Here is a 22,673-nt window from a genome sequence, read left to right as displayed (position 1 = left end):
AGAGTTCAGCATTTACTTGAAACCGAATCTTTCGAAACACTATAAACATCTGCTTAAGTATCACTGCCACTTGATCAGTTGAATGCATCTTGAATGAAAGTCGGGTATTATCACAGCTTTGAAATACACTCACTGGCCACTTTATTAGGTACACCTGTCCAACCGCTCATTAACACAACTTTTTGATCAGCCAATGCCCACATGGCATCTCTGTGGGACTGGTGAGAGCAAATGAGATTACCTGTGGTATTGATGACAGTTCTTGCACACGCAATGAGCAGCACGACACGTGTGGGCCAAGAGAAGTTTTAACATTGGTTAATCGATCGCTGATGGTTGGTTATCTTGGGAAGATACATGAAAGTATCGACCTTCTGCAAACGTTTACAAATGAACAGCTAGAAATCAAGTTATTATTTGTTGCTCTTACAACTGAGATCAACGACAAGACTTTCGCCAGGTAGTGTATGTGTTAGAAGCACTGGCAAACGTTCAAAGAAAAAGCAATGCCAAAAAAAGTCTGATAATCCCATATTTATTAATGAACAAATCATCAATTTCTCAAGTTTTGACTGCTACGTGGACAATATTATTAGTGGTCATTAAAGTCACCCATCAGAGGCTCTAAAGACTCGAATTTCACATTAAAATATCCCGAGATGATTGGATCCACAGTAAAGTAATGTGATAAAACAAGATAAAAACCAATCAAATCAACTACAATTACCCAACAGAGTTCTGTGCTCGCTTAAGTATCCATACAATCACTTCTTACAAGCTCCTTCTACTTCAAGACTGAAGGTATTTACACACATAGAGAGAGATTTTCAATACTGGCATCGGGCTAGTCACCAAATTGCACAAAAGAAATCGTTCCTTTATATTCCAGGTTGTTTGTTCAAATGGCCGACAGCAAAAGCGCAAATTATAAAAAAAAAAGAAAAAAAAAAAGAAACCCTCTTATAGATTATTGCTCCTTGTTGTTGATAATCTTCTTCCTCCAATATATTATAACAGAAAAACAAACAAAATTTAGAAGTCTGAATAAAGAGATTTAATTGATAGTGACTAAAAATCACGTGAGTCTGAAACACTGAAATTATTCAGGGCTCATTGTGACCATGAAAAACACTTTTCGTCTAATTTAGGACACCGTATATTTCAACTTGGACTCATTCTGAAAACGTTGTCCCGTGGATGTTTCTGGAGATCGTGAATTATGTAGCCGGAGGTACATATGGCTGCATTTCATTTAAGCGAATGCTACGGGGTGGTTTGATGGCGCTTACCGGCTGACCGCTTACCTCCGTGTGGAGGGCTTTCCCACTGCAATCAGTTTGTGCAGTTAGCGTGTCGTGTTTGCCAGCGGACTTGAGACGCAGATAGGAGTTGACCACGACGAAAGAGACCGGGTTTGAGCCCGGGAAGAGCGGTCCCAGAAATCAGATAAGACAAAAACAGAATTTGAAAAATAAAATGAACGAGAGAACGCAGTTGAGAATGCAGTAAAAATTCCCCCCCCAAAAAAAAAAAAAATCCGACAAGGGCTTTTTTTTCTGGACGGCTTTTGTAAATCGTCGGTTGGGTTTAGGGAAGGAGAAGGGTGGGTTAGTCGATTGGCGGGTCGCCCAGTCAATCATTCAGTCAGTCAGACAGATGGTAGATAGCGGTTTACGCGAGAACATCGCGGACGCGAATGACTCTTCGCGAGACACATCTGAGATATGAAAAGCAGCACACAGCAGGCTTGCGTGGAGTCGCGAATACAAAAACTGTAAAAATCCGTACCTCCCGAGACGTATTTCGAAGTCTGCAGATACGTCCACGGGACTACGTTTTCAGAATGAGCCTAGATTGGTATATTTGCTCAACGTGAGGATCAAACCAGACGCGAGTAAGCAAGTGCAGCATAGATCAATAAAAAAAAAGAAAAAAAGAAAAGAAAAGGTTTTTGTAAACAATATAACTAGCACATTTGATATGAGCAATCACATTTACTAAGTGTATCTAGAGTGCAGTATAAAATGAGTGTTACGCTAACTCTACAAGCTAGTACAGACTATACTGTTTGTTTCATACATGCAAACCTTGTTGCATATACAGCAACAGGCACATTTTTTAGTGACTGTTCTACAGAAAACAATCAAGATTTTTATTAATGAATACTTATCATCATCAACATCATCATCAATCAATCAAATGCAGTATTTTAAGTATCAAATTCGTCGCGCTTCCTTTTGATTTCGATAAGCCCTTTAAGAACGCAATAGGCTTGGATTAGCATATTGTCTACTGAGAAACATTACAATATAAACGCCGCAAAGGCGTCTGATTGTGCACTAGTTGTGTGGATGCTGTACCATAAAGCCTCCTTCCATAAACACTAAGATTACAGCTCATTTCAGACATTACAAGTACATATAATTACGACCAGACGCTTTTCTTCTCCAAAAAAAAAAAAAACGTCACTGGAATATATTTCTGTCGTCACAGCTTCATATATTTCAAGGCCTGGAGGATGATTTGGTTATTTCGAATCACGGACATAAGGCAGAAAACTACATTTCCCACAATCCTTTCCCATTCTCTGCCAGAATTACCCATTTAAAGAAGTCAGAACATTCATTTTGGAGAAGTACCTGAAGTTCAGAAGAGAAACGCTAGCTCTGAATAAAGAGGGATTTACTCTTGGCAGGAATAAGTACTGCATATGGTTTTCCTTTATGCATATATATATCTATATATGTATATACTGTTATCATAACACCACAGCACAATGCAACATGGGTTTAAATGCCCACATAAATACAAGCTGAAACTCGCATTCGAGAGAATCAAGCGACAGCTGAAAAAAACCCTTCGATTTGGCAGGAAGAGAGTAGAGGGAAAAGACCATGTTGAATTTGCACCAGTTGCCATTAAGTCGTAAACCCAGGATGCTTAAATGATCTACTTGCAACGCATGCAAGAAAAGGATGCACCGAAGGACTCAAGAAACAAACCATGCAGCTTCTTGAAATCTAATGCACACAAGACCGAACAAACTACTCAAACTCCACCTTTGATTTCAGGAAATGCAATAAACGACTGACGTGCAACATAAGAGTTCTGCGGTGCTAGAAAATAACAGCAAGCGATCATATCTCGTTGACTGTCCTCCACTGAAGTCCGTACGGCTTGTGCTTGACACGGTGAGAGAGGTAGATTTTTGTTTTCATGGAGCCTTTCAACAGGTCTGACTGGCGATGTAGTGTTGACATAAGACTGAATGAAGCTCCGCTCCGCCAACAGTTGCGTGATTTTGGAGCAAAGTCACGGATATTCAAGACCACTGAGGCACATCAGTGTAAATATCACAGGAAACACTGGCTCCAAGGATCGACGGCGATAGGTTTCGAGAAAAAAAAACTAAACAAAACATGGACGGCTTTTACGTAAGGCTTTTTTTTTGCGATGGACATGCGATGGACTTTCTGTGGTCGCAAGCTCATATACCGATGTTCTATTGCTTCACTTTGTGCTTGGAGGCACTTTGGTTGTGTTTGAGGCATAACGGGTTCGTTAATCGGCTCGACTTTCACTGATAGATGTGAAAAGTCAGAGTGTCTGCACATGTTAAAACCACACCGGGATGATCCTCCAAACCTCCATCCAGAGCACAATGGAAAGGAGAAGTCGCTATATTCTGAAAAGAGAATACGTCTAAATCTAAATCAGTACGGGTCTTTATTGCCGGTGTTTCTCAGTCTGTGTGGTTGTTCACGCAAGTGGTTTTTTTGGAGTCCGCTTTGCGCCCTTTTAGCTTGCCGGTTATGACCTTGTAGCAGCCGCGAGCGATTTTGTACATCCAGATTATATTTAGGATATCCAAACAGACGCAGGATATGATCCAGGCCACCTGAATTGCGAGACCAAGCTTTTCAAACGTTGGCGAATATATGATGCCAAACACTTTGGCCCAGTAGGGTGGCATCACTGCAATCCGCACAAGGAAGAACACGACCGCCATCGCAATGCCATTGGCGACAACCAGCTGGTGAGTGCGAGGATAGGCTAATGCTTCGAAAAACCACCTGCAGGGAGAGAAGCAGATGTTTAGCGCAGGTCAATGGATCTAGAGAGAAACACTTCAAAGAAATGAATTAATCTCACCTTTGGTTCACAAATGGCGTTGACAATTCTGAAATCAGTCGGAAGTTCGCAAAATAAGGAAGTACTCCACGTGTCTAGAGAGAAAAAAAAACTATTATTTGTATACATCTACCTATATACTATTTTAATCATCTATCTATCCATCCATCTACTTATCCATGTATTTATTCAAATATGCAGTCATCTATCTATCTATCTATCTATCTATCTATCTATCTATCTATCTATCTATCTATCTATCTATCTATCTATCTATCTATCTATCTATCTATCTATCTATCTATCTATCTATCTACTCATCCATTTATCTGAATATCCATCCATCCATCCATCCATCCATCCATCCATCAATCTGTATTTTTATCCATCCATTTATCTAAATGAATATGTCTCTATCTATCCATCCATCCCTCTACTGATCTACATATCTACTCAAATATGCATCCATCCATCCATCCATCCATCCAATCATGTAGCTATTCAAATACTCATCCATCTCAATATTTTTGCATCTATTCATCCATCCGAATACCCATCTATCTAAATATCCATCCTTCATTCGATCTTAATATCCATCAATCCCTGTATCTATATGAATTTCCACCCATCCATCTATCCATCCATCCAAATACCTATCTATCTGAATATTCATTCATCCATTCTAATGTCATCCATCCAAATATATATCCAACCATTCAAATGAATATCCATCTGAATATTCATCCCGCCCATCGATCTATCTACCCGAATACCCATCCATCAATCAATCAAAATATCCATCCATCCATCCATCCATCCGAATTCCTATTCATCAATCTAACCAAATATCCAATCCATTCATCAAAATATGCACCCATCCACGTAGCTATTAAAATGTTTATTCTTCGAGTATCCATTCATCTACCCATGTATATACCATTCAAAATTCCAGCCATCCATCAATCCATTCATTTTAATGTCCATCCAAATCTCCATATGAATATTCATCCATCAATCTATCAATTTACACAAATATCTATCCATCCATACATACATCCCATCCATCTGAATATCCATCCATCTATCTATCTGAATACCCATCCAATCCATCGATCTATTCAAATATCCATTCATGCTTCCATATGAATATCTATTTATTCAAATATTTCTATTCACCCATCCATCCATCAATCAATCTATCCATCTGAGTAATTATCAATCCATCCAAACACCCATTTATTTGAATAAGGAAGCACTCCACGTGAAAAAAAAAAACATAATTGTTTGTATACATCTACTTATATATAAAAATAATGTATCTATCCATCTATCTTAATATCAATCCATTCATGTAGCTATTCAAATATCCATCCATCCATCCATTCAAATATCCCTTTATCTAAATATCAATCCACCATTTGTGTATTTGAATATCCAGTTGTCCATCAATCTAGCCATCCATTCATCCATCTAAATCTGAATTTCCATCCATCAATCTATCAATCTAACCGAATATTCATCCATGATATCCATCTATACAAATATCCATGCACGGATCTATCAATCTACCTGTCCAAATTCCCATCTATCTAGATATCTATCCATCAATTTAACTGAATATCCGTCCATCCATCCAACTATACAAATATCCATGCATCTATCCATCCAAATAGCCATCTATCTGAATATCCATCCATTAATCCGAGTATTCATCTACCCATGTATAAACCATTCAAAATTCCAGCCATCCATCGATCCATTCATTTTAATGTCCTTCCAAATCTCCATATGAATTTTCATCCAGTCATCCATCTATCTGAATATCCATCCATCCATACATCCATCCATCCAATCTAAATATCCATTCATCCATCTAAATTTCCATCCATCAATTTATCAATCTACACAAATATCCATCTATCCTTCCATATGAATATCTATTTATTCAAATATCTCAATATCTATCCATTCATCCATCCATCAATCAATCTATCTGAGTAATTATCAATCCATCCAAACACCTGTTAATCTATCGAAATATCCGTCTATTCACCTGAACATTTATCGGTCTATAAAAATGATGCAACTGATGTTGTCCTGTAATAAACGAATGGATAAACCAACCAACCAACTAAATTAACAAACAAGTGACTGGATGTTGAGGCTATTTGTGGTATCAATATTCATAAATATAAACCATATCACAAAAATATATAATAAACAGTTGAACAGACACATTATATAGTATCAGACTCTTTTAAAATATGCCTGACGACATCTATGAAATGTAGATTTGTATTATTAAATATTTAAAGTTTTTGATCATCATTCAGAATAGGTGTCCAGAAATGTGTTCTGTAGTTGCAGCTATTTACCAGCACATATCCATAGGCATACAGCGCCGCCAAGTGGTGACAGACAAAAAACACATCTCCCATCGTACTCCAGTTACAAGCCAGAAGCAACAGGTCTGAGAGAAGAGGAGAAAACACATCAATATTTTAACAATCTAATTCAATATAATAAAATGTAAAATATCTGTGCCTGACTTTACATGAGAAAGCAGTGGTTCATACCATAGAACAAGTATCCACAAGTGATGGCCACGTTGAGTTTTACCAAGTTAGGATCACCCCTGAGGAAAGACAAAAAAAAAAAAAGGATAGAGTTTAACAAAAGGCAAAGTCAACAGTATAAGAAATGCTGTCAGACAGCTATAGAAATGTTGTTACTGTATTAAGATTAACATGAACAGCTTGTTTCTAAAAGGTGTAATCCACACAAAGCATGAAGGGGGTGGTGCTGATTTTGACAGAAGCCCTTTATTACTGTAATATCACTGGCTGCACGCCACTGTCAACACTGCCAACCGTACATACATATTCAGCTATAATGTTTCATCACATTGTACCTGGATGAACTTCTCATGTTGCATGAAAAACATGACCTTTTTTGCATTACAGATATTTGGAATTTGGTCTTGTAAGCTAAATATACATATCTACTTAACTGCAGATTTAATAAATATGTTTATTATACAAAACAAATTTGTGAAACAGGTACACTGTAAAAACAATTATAAATAAATTAGCAGTTTTCTGTACTTTGTGATGCATGTTTTTATTTTTCCCAGTTTATTTCTGCTTTTGAATTGAATTATGGGACCTTAATCTTTCTTCCAACAACATTTAACCCTGAAAAGTGACTTTTATTAACATTTTTAATCCCCTTGTTAAGTGGTGATGTGTTTGTGACGTATGTATACTGTTTCCGGGTCCAAGCCGCCATTCATTTGAGTGGAGAAATCATTCGTTCATGATCACGTTTTATTCCTATCACACATTAAAGTCGATTTTACATAAAGTCATAGTGTGCACAACAATCTCTGGGCTTGCTGCATAACAAATACCAAAATTTTACAATTTATAAAACAATGAATCACTTTCTGGCCATCGGATATTAGGCATGGACATATATATTGCGATCGTGACTTTCGAAAGAATTAAATCGCTTTGTAAACGTTTATTATTACCATTTCATGAATCTCCCCATTCAGTTGAATAGAGCGCTTAGACCCAGAATCGGCTTCGCGTGACGTCACACTTAACAAGCAGATAATTGAAGGTGATCTATTGTCTGGATTGGTGTTGTATTTACAGCAAAAACCTTGTAATAAACTGCCAGTACATTTTCTGTTATCTTACAGATTTATTTCTCTATTTATTATATTATATTTTCAACATGAAAAGTCAACAGATCAACATCCCATAAAACAATTCACAACCGTAAATTAACACTTGTGAATCACTGAATTCTGTTAATAAACAGTTATGATTTACAGCATAGATATAATGCAGTTTTACATAAATTAAATTACATTTTTATACCAAGCTTGACATTTTCTGCATTACTTTTAATCTTTACATTTTGTTAATGATTAATATTCTTTAAAGAATGTCTAATCAACTGAATTCATTAAGCATCACTTTTCTGGCTTCTGTGTTTTGAGATTTAACATAAACTGAGAAATTAAATCATCAATAAAAACAAACCAAACGAATAAAACATCTCAACTGGATTCCTGGAGGGCCGCAGCTCTGTACAGATTTGCTCCAACCCTAATCAAACACAGCTGATCCAACTAATCAAGGTATTCAAGACTACTAGAGACTATTCTAAGCAGTTGGGGGTGGTTGGAGCTAAACTATGCAGTGCTGCGGCCTTTCAGGAATAGAATTTTAGAACAGAATGTATGAAAAAGAAAAATTTTGTTTAAAAGTGAAACTTAATTCCTCTGAAAGAATTACTGTTTAAAATGAGTAAAAAAAGTGTGTGATTGTGTAATATACCTTAAATATGTTTTAAAAACTATTAATATTATTTTTTGCCTTTACCTGTTAATATTAAAACCGTTATTAGTTTGTTATTAGCAAGCCTTATATACATGTTTGATCAAATCCAAATGCTTAGTAAGCATTTGAAACATGTTGTAGCACTTGGCTAATCATTATTAGCATGTAGCTAGCATGTGTAGCATATAGGAAGGCTCGAGTCAAACAAGCCAATCACAATGTCTGCATCCGAAATCGCATACTGCCATACTATATGGTGCGCTAAAAACAGTATGCGAGCTGAGAAGCATGTCTGAATTCATAGAATTCGAAAAACAGTATGCGAGAAGTACCCGGATGACCTACTACCTCCAGTGAGACTCTGAAGTGAACCTCAGTACATTACAGATATCTCAGATCATTAGGATCAAGTAAATGAGATACTCCAAGAGTTCAGTGTAAGCAGGTTGATTCTGCCTTCAGCTATTACACCCCCGCTGCTGGAATCAGCTTCAGGAAATGATCAGATGTGCTCCAACATTGGGTACATTCAAATCAAGGCTGAAAACACATCTGTTTAGCTGTGCCTTTACTGAATGAGCACTGTGCTACGTCCCACAGATCACACTATTATGTCTTTTTTTTTTCTTTTTTATTCTTCTATAACCTGTTTTAACACATTTTAATCTGTTTACAAAAAAAAAAAAAAAAAAAAAAAACTACTAATACTTCCCTTCTTAGACTTTACAGACCTGAAACTTGCCTTTAGTACTTATTCATTGTTGCTCTTAGTTGTGTAAATTGCTTCCTTGTCCTCATTTGTAAGTCGCTTTGGATAAAAGCGTCTGCTAAATGACTAAATGTAAATGTAAATGTAAATGTTTTAATTACTTTTAATTATTTTAATCATTTTTTATTTTCCTGTCTCTTTCATCCCTGTTTATGTAAAGCGATTTGAATTGCCACTGTGCATGAAATGTGCTATATAAGTACACTTGTCTTGCCTATTGAGTATTTTAGATGTTTTGTTTAGCCTAAAAATGCTTTATTAAACCAGTGGTTTTTAAAAGTGGGGGTCGGGACCCCCCGAGGGGTCGCGGGGCAATGAAGGGGGGGTCGCCTGGTGATTTCCAAAAATCTATTTATTTTTATTAAACCATAAGAATTAACATATTTTATCCATAACTATACTGAAAATAAAAATAGTCGTTTATAGTTACTATATACTATATAGTTACTATAGTAGCTTATAGTTACTAGTTCTATTGGATTGCGACCCCTGGGGTAATTACATTTCATTAAAGGCAGCAATAGCGTCAGATGCATTTTGATTTTATAACATCAGGTTATACTTTCTGGCACATTTAAAGCACTGACACAAATTTAATTGGTGCGTCTGCGTCAAAGTATGCAAGGTTTCTGTATTTATAACCACCTCAGAGGATATTTGGGCTCGCGAGTCACAGGCATTGTTATTTTAAGGGTCGCGGGCTGAAAAGTTTGGGAACCGCTGTATTAAACATCCAAAAACCCACAGGTGCATGAAAACAGTGCATTTCCCTGCAGTGCCTGGCTTTTTTGAAAGGCACCATCATGATCATGTGATGAAAAAACACACACAAGTGTCCAGGGTCATTTGAGAGCTAGAGAGGAGCAGAAGTGAGTCAACAAACTCTTGCACTCGCCATATGGTGGATGAATATCTGAGGCAGCCGAAAACAGGCTGTAAAACGATCAGGAAAGTGATACGCAGTGACCGCAGGTGTCCAGTAGCAGAAGTGTGTGTGTGTCTGTGTGAAAGAGGATCTAAGCATGAGTGCCAGCAGACTCTCACACACACACACGGAGGAAGCTCGGTTAGTGACTTAGCGCTGTCACCTTCACTGACCTCTGACCTCTCTGACAAACACCTGAACTCTCACTGCCGCTCAGGTATGCACATCTGATGCCTCGTACACACACACACACACACACGCATACCTACCTAACAAACCAATGAGGACACATGACTCAACACCCTACCTTTGGGGACTACCCTTTCTGAAGGGTCTAGAGACAAAAGAAAGACATGACTGCACTACTAAAAATGTGCTTATTATGAATATCAGTTGATATTTGCAAAAAAATACTTCTATAAAGACCTGACAAATTACCTTCAAAATGAGGACAGTATTTTATAACTCACCTTTGGGGACATGTACACAAACTCCGGTATAGTCACACTTTGAGGACCGCAGTTATACACAAACTCAGGTTAAAGTATACTTTAAGGACTCAGTTATCTGAATTTTTCTAATATAATATTATTAATAATTATAATAATGTTAGAGCAGAGAGACATATGATAAAGTAAATAAGATCACTGAAAATAGACAATTACATTTTTTCCTTCACAAATAACTCAATCTGGTGTCAGAAGGTCATTTGGTGTCAAGTATTGTTCATGAAATGACATATTTCTCTCATAAATAGTATGTGACAGAAAGCATGTTAGCAGAATAATACATACAAACTAATTTTAAAAAACAGTAAGGGAGAAGTAAATGGATGACCTTACAGTGAGTTTATGAAGCTCAATGGACACATTAATATCCAATGATATGAGAAGTGATGAAACTCTACTGATAAGTCATATGATGGTTACTATAGTACATCTCAAATCCATTCACACTAAAACCCATACTGTATAAAACAAGGGTTGTGAAGTTCAAATTCATATACACTAACTACTTACATGCGCCATAAGACACGTTTCTCAGTGAAAACAAATACTGTGAAAGTCTTTATACAAATGATTAGTTGAAAGAGGAGTGTCTATAATTAATTTAGTTTAGACTACAGTGGAAATACACACATTTGAGGACTCTGTTGATACACACACACACTGCTTTAGCTACACTTTGAGGACTCTTGTGATACACACACGCCTACCTTTGGGGACTCAGTTGATACACACACACCTTTGGGGACCTTGGTGATACACACACACACTGCTTTAGCTACACTTTGAGGACTCTGGTGATACACACATACCTTTGGGGACTCAGTTGATACACACACACCTTTGGGGACTCTGTTGATACACACATACCTTTGGAGACACTGGTGATACACACACTGCTTTAGCTACACTTTGAGGACTCTGGTGATACACACACACACCTTTGGGGACACTGGTGATACACACACACTGCTTTAGCTACACTTCGAGGACTCGGGTAATACACACACACACCTTTGGGGACACTGGTGATACACACACACACACTGCTTTAGCTACACTTTGAGGACTCTGGTGACATACACACACACCTTTGGGGACCTTGGTGATACACACACACTGCTTTAGCTACACTTTGAGGACTCTGGTGACATACACACACACCTTTGGGGACACTGGTGATACACACACACTGCTTTAGCTACACTTTGTGGACTCTGGTGATACACACACACACCTTTGGGGACACTGGTGATACACACACACTGCTTTAGCTACACTTTGAGGACTCTGGTGTTACACACACACACACACCTTTGGGGACACTGGTGATACACACACACTGCTTTAGCTACACTTTGAAGACTCTGGTGATACATACACACACCTTTGGGGACACCTACAATGATAAACACATAAGAAACAAAGATGCATTAATGTCCTGTTTAGATGAGAGAAGGACCCCCGCGGATGACTATTTCTCTGTGATAGAGTTTTATTTGTCCATGTTTTGTTCAGTTGAGTGCGGCAGGTCTGATCATAGTCACATAAGTGATAATCAACAAGGTTACATTTGTATTTGCTAAAATCTAACACAATGTTGTGCTTGGAATAATTGTGTTAATTGTTTTCTGATAAGAGAGTTTCATTTTAGACACAGTGTTGCCGACTTGTTGCAGCCATGGCTCTAATTGTATTAGACTTTTGACTAGACCTACAGACAAAACTATTGACTGAGCTCAGTAAAATGTTCTTTGATTATTTATTAATAATCTGTTTAATAACTAAAGCCAAAACAAATGGTAAAATAGTAGTTGTAAATTTATGTAATATGGTTAAAACAATTAAATAAAACATTTTAAATATATAAATATAATATATTTAAAAATAAATAGGTCATGTTTTGAATAACACCCATGTCCATGTTTATCATTCCATCGAATTAAACACAAATAAAACAAACATATTTATTTCAGGGTATATACAGAACTTCTTAAGTTGAATTTAATACCTTTTACTACCTTTTTTAATACCTTCAAAAAAAAATGTAATACCAGCACGACTTAGAGCTGCAAATGTAGTGGCGTAAATTAAATCTTTCTAAATGCAATAACATATTGCAGATAACATATACATTTAAGTAAAGTAGAGGGATTAATCTAGATGTCACAATGGGCCTTTGTTCATAGTTTTTAATCAATGTTATGCATGTCATTAATATCAATAGCCGCTCTTCTAAGAACAGTTCAGTACGGTTACGGTTGTTTCTCCACTGAGCCTGGATCAGTGCGGCACAATTACAAACTGTTCTCAGCACGGTTAGACAATCGTGCTGAATCAATGATGACAATAATACTAACAAAGAATTACATTTGTCATTATCATGCTGCCTTGAATGTGGGTTATCTGCTATATAAAGTCCAACTGTTACTTCATGAAGAATAAATGTATAGTTTACATCAAACAAAAATATGTTTTTTTATATGCGAGTTAATTTAATGAATAATATTTCTACTACAAAACAAACAAAAGATTATAATAAATCATTCAATTCAAGGCTGAAAGCTGCAAACAGTCATCAGTAATTAAATAGAAAAAGAATATACATCTAAAAAAAAAAAGTCTCACTTCTGCCACTCTTTGAAAGTTTTGATTTTGGTTTGTGTCATTGTAAATGCTCACACTAGTTATGAGCTGATTTACATTTTTCTGTGTTTGTGGAATAAAGCAGGCGAGTCAGCCGACCCAATAAATGAGCAGGCAGAGCAGGATTCTCGCGATGACCAACAGCGCAATGCGGTTCTTTGTTATGAGCTGCAGTTTCAGTGTAAACTTAGAAGGCCTGCTTCTTTGGCGATGATGTGTACAGTATTAGATTTGACATTTAGCGGACATTTGCGCTGAACACGCAGTGAATGCAACGCATCCAGATTCGGCCACCTTCTCCGAAAACACTCGATCTCGGTTGGTGGATCAACATTCACCACATGATAGTGGTCATCTGTGCCATTATTTGTAACTTTAGGTGGGATTTGCAAACCTGTGTACTTTTCACTCTTCAGGCGTTTGCAATTCCTGCAGTCACAAAAGCTCCCTGTCATCTGACAGCGGAAAGCCTTAAGTGATTGACGGCTCCCAAATATATTATGAGGTTGCATAGCTTAATTTTTGGGCGCATATGCAACCAGAATAGTCACAATTTCGAGCCCTGGTGTGTTGACGTTGCGGCTTTGTTGCCAAGTTACCATACCACCTCACGATATCGCTCCGGTCCTACTCTCAACATTTAAATAAATCCATGCAAATTTTAGAATAAAGGCCTGCACTTAACACAAACTGAAAATGTATCTAAAAATCTAAAAATTTATCTTGAGCTCGAAAATGTAATACCTCGTCAGATGACATTAACTACTTTTTAATACTTTTTAATGCCCTTAATTTTGACTAATTTCATTTACTACCTTTCACAACCCCTGCGGACACCCTGTATATTCTGGGTATTTGACAAATCAGTAAATATATGCACTAAAAACAAATTTAAAAAGTCCATAGGCTTCCTTTACCCATAGGCAAAACTAAAATAGGCTATTAGTAACAAATATAAACAAAAGATAAAAAACTTTTTGTGAAAGCAAGAGATAATCTTGTGAGAGTGCTGTTATAAAAGGAGTCTCAGGTGACCAACAATTGTGCATTACTGCAACACCATTTATTCCAGAACATCTGAGCCACTTTCAGTTCTAAAGTTTTCATTTTTGGTTTAAATCTATTTAAAGCTGCAGTAGGTGATCATCTTCAGAATCATGTGTTGTGCTGGTTGAAAGTCTCTTCACAGTCCAAAAGTAAAGATTAAAGAAAATGATCTAAATGTGTTTATATGTATTTTTATATTCTGGGTAAGGCATAAAACTAAAACATGTTCATCCAATTAAATATTGTCGGGCTGACAATTCCCATAATTCTAATAAGCAGCTCAAACTGTCAGCAAATGCAGATTTGAACCACTGGGCATCTCTTCACGCAGATTCAACATTTGCGTGTGGATGCGTGCATGTGCGCCGCGCGTTTATGTGCAGACGAGCAGTCACAGTTGCAAATCAAATGCTGAATAAAAACCTGTTAAACTCCTGAATCAATATTGGAGTGAGTTTTGCACGCTGGAAGAAGAATAATACCATGACTGAAGTATTTCTGTTAGGCAGGTCATGTTCTGTGTTAAACTCTTTTAGTCACACAGAGCTGATGTAGATTGTGTTGTTATGAATGGGTTATCTGCACAGAAGTGTTGTTCAGCCACTGAAATCTCCCCGTGAAAGATTGATGCGACTATTTTCAGTTTCATAAGGTCCTTTTACAGCGTTGATAAAGTAGATTTATATTTAGTTTAACAACAAAACATCAGTAAATAGAGTTATTCGGCCTAGCCTACTTGGGTCATTTCTGAACAATGACAGCCTGTGATGCGCTCTTTATATTGTTCACCACTACTCTGAATATTCATGAGAAATAGCATGCAAGTATGGTTTAGTAATAAGTGTAATTCCTGCACGCCACCGGCTAAACACTAGCTACATTTCTAAATGGTGAATGACATGATCTAGTGGGTTGTCCACTGCCATCTTTACGATGAGCATTCGTGTTTCAGAGGCGTGGCTTTGGATGGCAGGGGAGGGACTGTGTTTCAAAGATATTATGCCAACCGGTTAGGATTTTGGCAGATCACCTACTGCACCTATAACTGGTTTGTTAATTAAATCCTGTTTTGTTATTTAGCCTATTATTTTTAAGTAACAGTGAAGTTGCATATTAACTTGATATGCAAAGAATGGGAAATAAATTCTTTTTGACATGCTGATTTTGGTAAAAATTGTGAATATAGGTAATACTCGCATTGCAATTTTAAAATCATTGTATTTTTTTTCCTTTGAGCAGGCAATTTTCAATTTAAATGATTGCTGCTGCAGTCTGAAAGTGTCGGTTAGGCAATGCTGACGGACACAGCTAAAGCTGGACAAATTACAGTTAATTGATTTTTAATTCTGATAAGAATAACATCAACAACAAGATAATATTAATAATAAGTCTTTTATTTAAAAATGAAATTAACACATGTAATAGGTCTACATAAATGTGAAACGAGTCAAACATCATCTTTAAAATAGTCAGGCCTCAGCTCTCTGTGATATCTCTCCCTATCAACGATACATGACACTAGTGTCAATCGGCACAACCCTATCTTGTAGTAAACATAACTCCAAACTGCAATATGGTCATTTAAATGTCGTTCGCGCATCGACGTTCAGGGGTTCGAATTGAGATCGCCATCTTTTTACGATTAACTATGCAGTCCAACTATCACTTGCCAGTATTTAACCAATCTTTTATGGTAAAATCTGTATGTGTACTATTGGTCATACTGTATGAATTAACTCCAGAATATCTGGCATGTGAAAATACATAATTGAGCTACCCTTTCATCTTTAAATAAATTGCTTTAAGACACAATTGTATGATGTTATATAGTTAGAACTAGATTACATTCTGTCTTACCTTGTTCTGGTTAGTCTGCCCTGTTCACTTAGCAGCAAATATCACTAGATAGGCTACCTGGTGCCTGAATGAAAGGGTTACCGTCTTATTCCCTGATCTTCTTGCTTTGTCTGACTGTTGTGGCTCAGTTTGTTTGTGAGGATCACTCATCTTCACGTTGTCCAAAGCAGGTGAGGAGACAGAAGCATTATAGGACTGGATGTCAGAAAAAAAACAGAGAATATCGAAATCAGAAATATTTGTCAAGACAGAACAAGTATATTCTTCTATTTCTATATTTAGGGTTTCTGCAGATATCATAATGTCAAATTTAAAACTTATTAAGACCTTTTTAAGACCATTAAGTATTAAATTTAGGACCTATATCGTAATATCAAAAACACGCATACACATAAAGAGATCAGAAGAAGAAAAAACAGACAGTAAAATCTGACAAATAAACAGAGAAGTAAAAAGCTTCTGGAACTAGGTCATATCATTAATATCATTCAGGATAATCGTTTTTAATTATTTTATAATTAATTATAAAGATTTTTATAACCATTCAAGATTTTTTAAATACATTTTTTTTCTAAATGATACATCACATGCTTTTCTTCATATCTTTTGTTCATATGCTTTTGTTCATAGACAGTTCTACCCATTAAAGTTAAATACTAATGGCAACAGATCTTGTGTTGCTCTAAAATTATATTTTTTATTAAGGCAGAAATAAAAACAGAAAACAAGTACACTCACTAAAAATATTGAGGTTTTTTATTTTTTATTTTGCCCACTCAACAATTCACACATCACTTTCTGACTAGTTTAGTTATCACCAATAAAGCCTAGAAATTGGGCATCAATATACTGTAAACTGATACATATATTTATATATTCCTTTCCAGTTGAAGTCAGAATTATTAGCCCCCCTGTTTATTTTTCCCCAATTCCCGTTTAATGGAGAGCAGATTTTTTTTCAACACATTTCAAACATAATAGTTTTAATAACTCATCTCTAATAACTGATTTATTTTCTCTTTGTCATGATGACAGTAAATAATATTTGACTAGATATTTTTGAAGACACTTCTATACACCTTAAAGTGACATTTAAAAGCCTAATTAGGTTAATTAGGTAAACTTGGCAGGTTAGGGTAATTAGGCAAAATTTTGTTACTTAATTTTAGTTTGTAACTTGTAAATTGTTTTAAATTCGAAATTGTAATATTGGTCTATACATTAGTGTAAAACCTATGAATGATGGAAAAACATATTCTGTAATATTAAAACCAACTGGGTCTCCACTTTTGCATGGCCTCTTTTATTAAACAAACTTATCCCTCAGGTTTTTCCAAACTTTTACAAAAACTGTCCTCCTTTCCCACTGCTTTTGCAATTTCTAGCCAAAAAGAATTGGTCATCTGGTTCTACTTCTCCCTATGATCATGCATGGACTGATCATAAAGAAGATGTGTGTATAGGGCTGGATGATATGACAAATATCACGATATACTTCTTAATTTCGGTCGATATGATATAATTCCGATATCGATATGGACAATATTAAAAAGACATTAAAAAACTGCCAAGAACGCACACAATAGATGTCTGTACCTACAAATATCTGCAAACTGAATTTGCAAAGTCTATAATACCTCCAGGCTCTTATAACTTTTCTTTTAATAAAAAAGTTTAAAAAAAATTTATTTGTTCACTTTTTAAAATGTTAACTCTCTTTTTTGTGTTTAGCCTTTACAAACAGACATATATATATATATATATATATATATATATATATATATATACAGGGCTTTACATTAACACCCGCCAACCTGCCAAATTCAGGTAGATTTCAGCTTTGGCGTGTTAGACAGTCACTCCCACAAGCCACTTTGGCTGGTTGAAAATAATTTTTTTTCAATTTTGTAGTTGTCCTAAAAGCAGGGTTCGACAGTATAAGGATGACCCAATATGCGTGCAAATGTGATCTTAGAATCAAGAAGTAAAATAATTGTGATCACGTAAGCAGAAGAAAGCAAGTGAATACCAAATGAGAGGATGATCATTAGCCACGACAGATTACTGTAAATATTTTTGATACATGACAATAGTTATTTTTTAAAAGTCAATTGCTTTTCTTTCTTTTTTAAGAAATGTTTTATTAAATAAAAAGTATAGTATACAGCTATATTTTGCTTGTTTTGACACATTAAAAATTTGTGTCTAAGAAATAATTATTGTTTTGTATGGTTATAGAGATAAATTTGGTAAATCGTTAATTTTGAGCTCTAAAAAAAGTCATGCTAGTCGTGCAAACACAATGAAACCATGACTCCTTTGCTCATGCTCATTGAGCAAGCTCATACTCGACACACAAAAAGTGAAATGATTGATGACACATGTGGACATAACACAAAATTTAAATCCATTAATTTTAGCATGTCAACGTCAAACTTATGCATATAAAATATATTTTTCCAACAACAAAATTGTGGATAGTGAAATTGCAGAGTGGCTAGTAATGTTGGAAATCTACTAGCCACAGTGGCTGGTGATCAAAAAAGTTAATGTAAAGCCCTGTATATATATATATAGCTTGTTCATTCACATCTGTATTCAGGGCACACTTCAGGGCAAACTTTCTGCGACGGAGCTAACCAACTGCTGTGCTAAGCGCTGGCAGCGTGTCTGTGATGTCACATGTGTGATGACGTACATCATGCTCTTTCTGATGACTGAGCACTGACCGTCATTCAGTGACAAATTATGCAATCTAGGGATGTAACAGTATTGTAAATACCGTTATACCGCAATATTAATTTTTTTCCGATATTAGCGTAGTCGCATGACTCGATAAAACTATAGGTCTTCTGAGAAAATTTGCTCAGGCGAATGAAGCGAACGGGAGGTAGTGGAAACTACAATTCCCATCAGCCCAGGAGTTGCCATCATTCTTTGCGGTCTGTTGTCGCTACAGATCCAGTAATGCGGAAATGAAGTGTGCTGCTAGAAGCGAGGATGAAAAAGAGCTGGAAATGATCGAACATAAAGCGGGTGTTGTCGCCGCACGCGTACTGAATAGCGGTGTTGTCGTGCGCGTACTGAATAGCGGTGTTGTCGTGCGCGTACTGAATAGCGGTGTTGTCGCGCGTGTTCTGATCAGCTGTGTTGTCGCGCGCGTACTGTAAAGCGGGGAGGGGGGGTTGAGCGCGCATACTCAAGAGCGGTGTTGTTGCGTGCCTACTGAAGGGCTGGACGGAGGGTGTGTCGCGTCGCGGGGGCACTTTTGATCATTTTGGAAGGGCATTTTCTTTCCAAGACTAAAAAGGGCATGTGCACTGCACAGGATGAGCCCTATGTGTGCACGTGCCTGCAAGTTGGGGAATACGACTAATAACAGTCATGGGGACTGCAGAAACACAGCACACTGTTCAGATTGATGCAGACATTGACTTGTACCGCAAAGAGACCTCTATCTCACTCACGGCTTGTTCTCTCAAGTGGGGGAAAGACAATGCACAACGTTACCCACTGCTGTCAACCTGGGCCAAGTCATATCTCTCTCCCAGAAACCTCAGTCCCAAATGAGAGGGTTTTTTTCTGTTGCAGGGGACATTGTAAATACCCAGAGATACCAGCTTTTACCAGATTATAGTTATATGATAATTTTCCTTTAAACCCATCCCTATCTAAGTGAGTGAGTGATTAAATGACCCCTACTCACCATAACCAGAATCTCCATAATTGTAGGTTATATCTTCTCCTGGAAGTATGTTGCACACAGCAAAGATATGATTTTCATTTTACAGTTAGGAGCTTTGTGGTCATCATTTACAAGTCTCCCTAAAGACCCATCTTCTTTTGATGCATCCATGCTGTAAAACATAAAACAATCACTAAGCATAAAACACAAACAATTTTTAAAGTTTATACATTTAAGATGTACTATTTTTTTTTCTGTGACCATCTTCAAAGAGGTGTTAACAATAGCCGAGTATTGAGAATGAATTCTATTTTAAAACCTGCTAATTATTTCACTAAAAACTACAGATTTGATTAGAAGTGTTAATTTACATTTCACTTCTCAATTCCTGTAAAATATTTTTTATGTCTGTGAGGAACATTTTTTATGAAATTGCAATCAAATATGGGAACTGATTGTAATCAGAATGATCAGAATCAGAAATACTTAAATTTTGAGACGCATAATATATTATCGGCCATATCGATATCGGCCAATAAATGCTATTTTTTTAATGTTATGGTCATCAGTCTGATATCAAAATATGGCCGATATATTTAAGCTGATAGATTACAGAATTGCCTGCCTTGCACATGCGTGGGTCGAACTTGTTCAGAGTTGTGCAGTGCTTGGACATTATTGTTGGGTGATACACAATTTTCATATCATCCACCTTTGAGATCACCTATCATGATACTATAGCATAGGCCAGGGGTCACCAATCTTATTTCTGGAGGTCCAGTGCCCTGCAGGGTTTAGCTCCAACTTGCCTTAACACACCTGCCTGGGTGTTTCAAGTATACCTAGTAAGACCTTGTTTAGCTTGTTCAGGTGTGTTTGATTTGGGTTAGAGCTAAAATCAGCAGAACACCAGACCTCCAAGAACAAGTTTGGTGATCCCTGGCATAGGGGCACGGCAGTGTTATGTTTGCTTATTTGCTCACTTATTTAACCACATCTAAACATATTTAATAACCTTTCGGCTAATCATACTCACCACCCAAACTTGTACTCAAGAACAAAATCCCCTCTGAATAAAGCTTCAGTGGTGAAAACTCATCTTCCTAAACAAAAGACGTTCATTAGCTGCAGTTTGTTGAAAATTAATTATCATTGGTACATAATTGCATTTTTAGAGTTTGCATTAAATTCTACTGACTTTTGTGTTTTTATTTGAACTAATTGTTCTACTTGTCCTGTATGCTTCTCAAGCTTTATGAGAAGTGTCATTCATGTCTTTTCAGGTGCACTCAGAGGGCAATCGCCTGTTATGTCATGTCATTCAGCTTTTGATTGTTAGCATGATGTAGGCCTTTGAAATAATATTTATACAATATAGTTATAATGACAAGTATAGATGATTAAACCAGTGCGTTTAAACTAGTTTTAAATTTGTTTGTTTTTGTAGTTTGGGCCAAAACAAATGTTTGTTGCAATTTTAATAGTTTAAGTTCATTTGATTGACTATTTAAAAATCTGTGGATATTATCAATGCATTTATTGGATAAAATAAAATTGCTACCTTTTAAGTCCCCATCCCCAGAAGTGATTAAGGTTACACAGTCATATATTAATTTGTAAAAGATGAAGCACTATGAATATATATTTAAAAGAAAATATGTCAAATAAATGACCAGATCTCTGTGTGGAGCACTGGCTGTTGTCAGACTCCTTGAGCAAACAAAAATTTCTCTGAATAATTACAATATATAGCTAAATGTATTTGAAAACATAGACATACTATTGAAAATTAATACTTTAATTCATTAGAGTCGTACTTCTGTGGGTATTTTGGTTAAAGTAACCTAAAAGTAATACAAAAGTAGTGTAATGCATTTCTGAGATATTAATATTGTCATGTAACCAATTACAAAAAAAGAAATGGCAGTAACTTTTAATATATATATATATATATATATATATATATATATATATATATATATATATATATATATATATATATATATATATATATATATATATACTGTAATGCATTACATTTTGGAAGTAACTTGCCCAACTGTGTTCGCTATTGTTTGTTAGCACAAAGATTAGATATTAACGGGGATTTGGAACAAAATTGTTTATGCACAATGGGCTCTCTGCACAGCTAGAGTTTTAAAGCCAACGATAAACTTCCGGTGATAGCTTAATGTGGATATTTTCAATTTCACAAGGTTGTTTGAACATCATCAATGTTGTAATGTAATTACAATACATTCAGTTAAACAGACTAAAGCATTCATTTAGTTGTTCAAGCGTAAAATTAAATGAACGATGGTATAACCACTAGCGCCGTCAGTATAGCAAAAGGCTAGCGCAGAAATTCCATTGAAAATACTGGGTAAAGTCTAAATCGAATACGTGGCCGGCTGGTATGTGCTATGCACATCCATATAGCAGCATTTTTATGATAGGTATCTGTATAATACTGTATAATAGGCGACTGTATAATAGGCGACGCGGTGGCACAGTAGGTAGTGCTGTCGCCTCACAACAAGAAGGTCGCTAGTTCAAGCCTCAGCTGGGTCAGCTGGTGTTTCTGTGTGGAGTTTGCATGCTCTCCCTGCATTCGCGTGGGTTTCCTCGGGGTGCTCCGGTTTCCCCCACAGTCCAAAGACATGTGGTACAGGTGAACTGGGTAAGATAAAAATTGTCTGAAGTGTATGAGTGTGAATGAATGTGTATGGGTTTCTTAGTGATGGGTTGCAGCTGG

At 36.4% G+C, this 22,673-nt stretch overlaps 2 protein-coding genes across 8 annotated transcripts in view; one reads left to right on the top strand and one right to left on the bottom strand.

Annotated features, from left to right (window-relative positions):
• Nucleotides 1-22,673, top strand: part of LOC147845543 (uncharacterized) — a 261,502-nt gene that overhangs the window by 69,862 nt on the left and 168,967 nt on the right. The window lies entirely within an intron of this gene.
• Nucleotides 519-22,673, bottom strand: part of tlcd4b (TLC domain containing 4b) — a 64,613-nt gene continuing 42,458 nt past the window's right edge. For 4 of the 7 annotated variants that reach the window (XM_087242600.1, XM_087242601.1, XM_087242599.1 and 1 more), the window contains 4 exons: nt 6,708-6,766; nt 6,507-6,601; nt 4,153-4,226; nt 520-4,073 (listed from right to left, as the gene is read on the bottom strand). In XM_087242600.1, the coding sequence (XP_087098726.1) occupies nt 3,743-4,073; nt 4,153-4,226; nt 6,507-6,569 (468 nt within the window). In that variant the 5' untranslated portion in view covers nt 6,570-6,601; nt 6,708-6,766 and the 3' untranslated portion in view covers nt 520-3,742. Of the gene's footprint in view, nt 4,074-4,152; nt 4,227-6,506; nt 6,602-6,707; nt 6,767-16,314; nt 16,429-19,939; nt 20,091-20,954; nt 21,022-22,673 lie in introns of all 7 variants that reach the window. The other 3 variants (NM_001362515.1, XM_087242603.1, NM_001005924.2) reach the window with 3 other exon arrangements.

This window comes from Danio rerio, chromosome 3 (assembly GCF_052040795.2).
Source record: "Danio rerio strain M-AB ecotype USA chromosome 3, GRCz13ab, whole genome shotgun sequence".
NCBI classification, from domain to species: Eukaryota; Metazoa; Chordata; class Actinopteri; order Cypriniformes; family Danionidae; genus Danio; species Danio rerio.
This window is presented reverse-complemented; position numbering and strand designations above follow the sequence as displayed.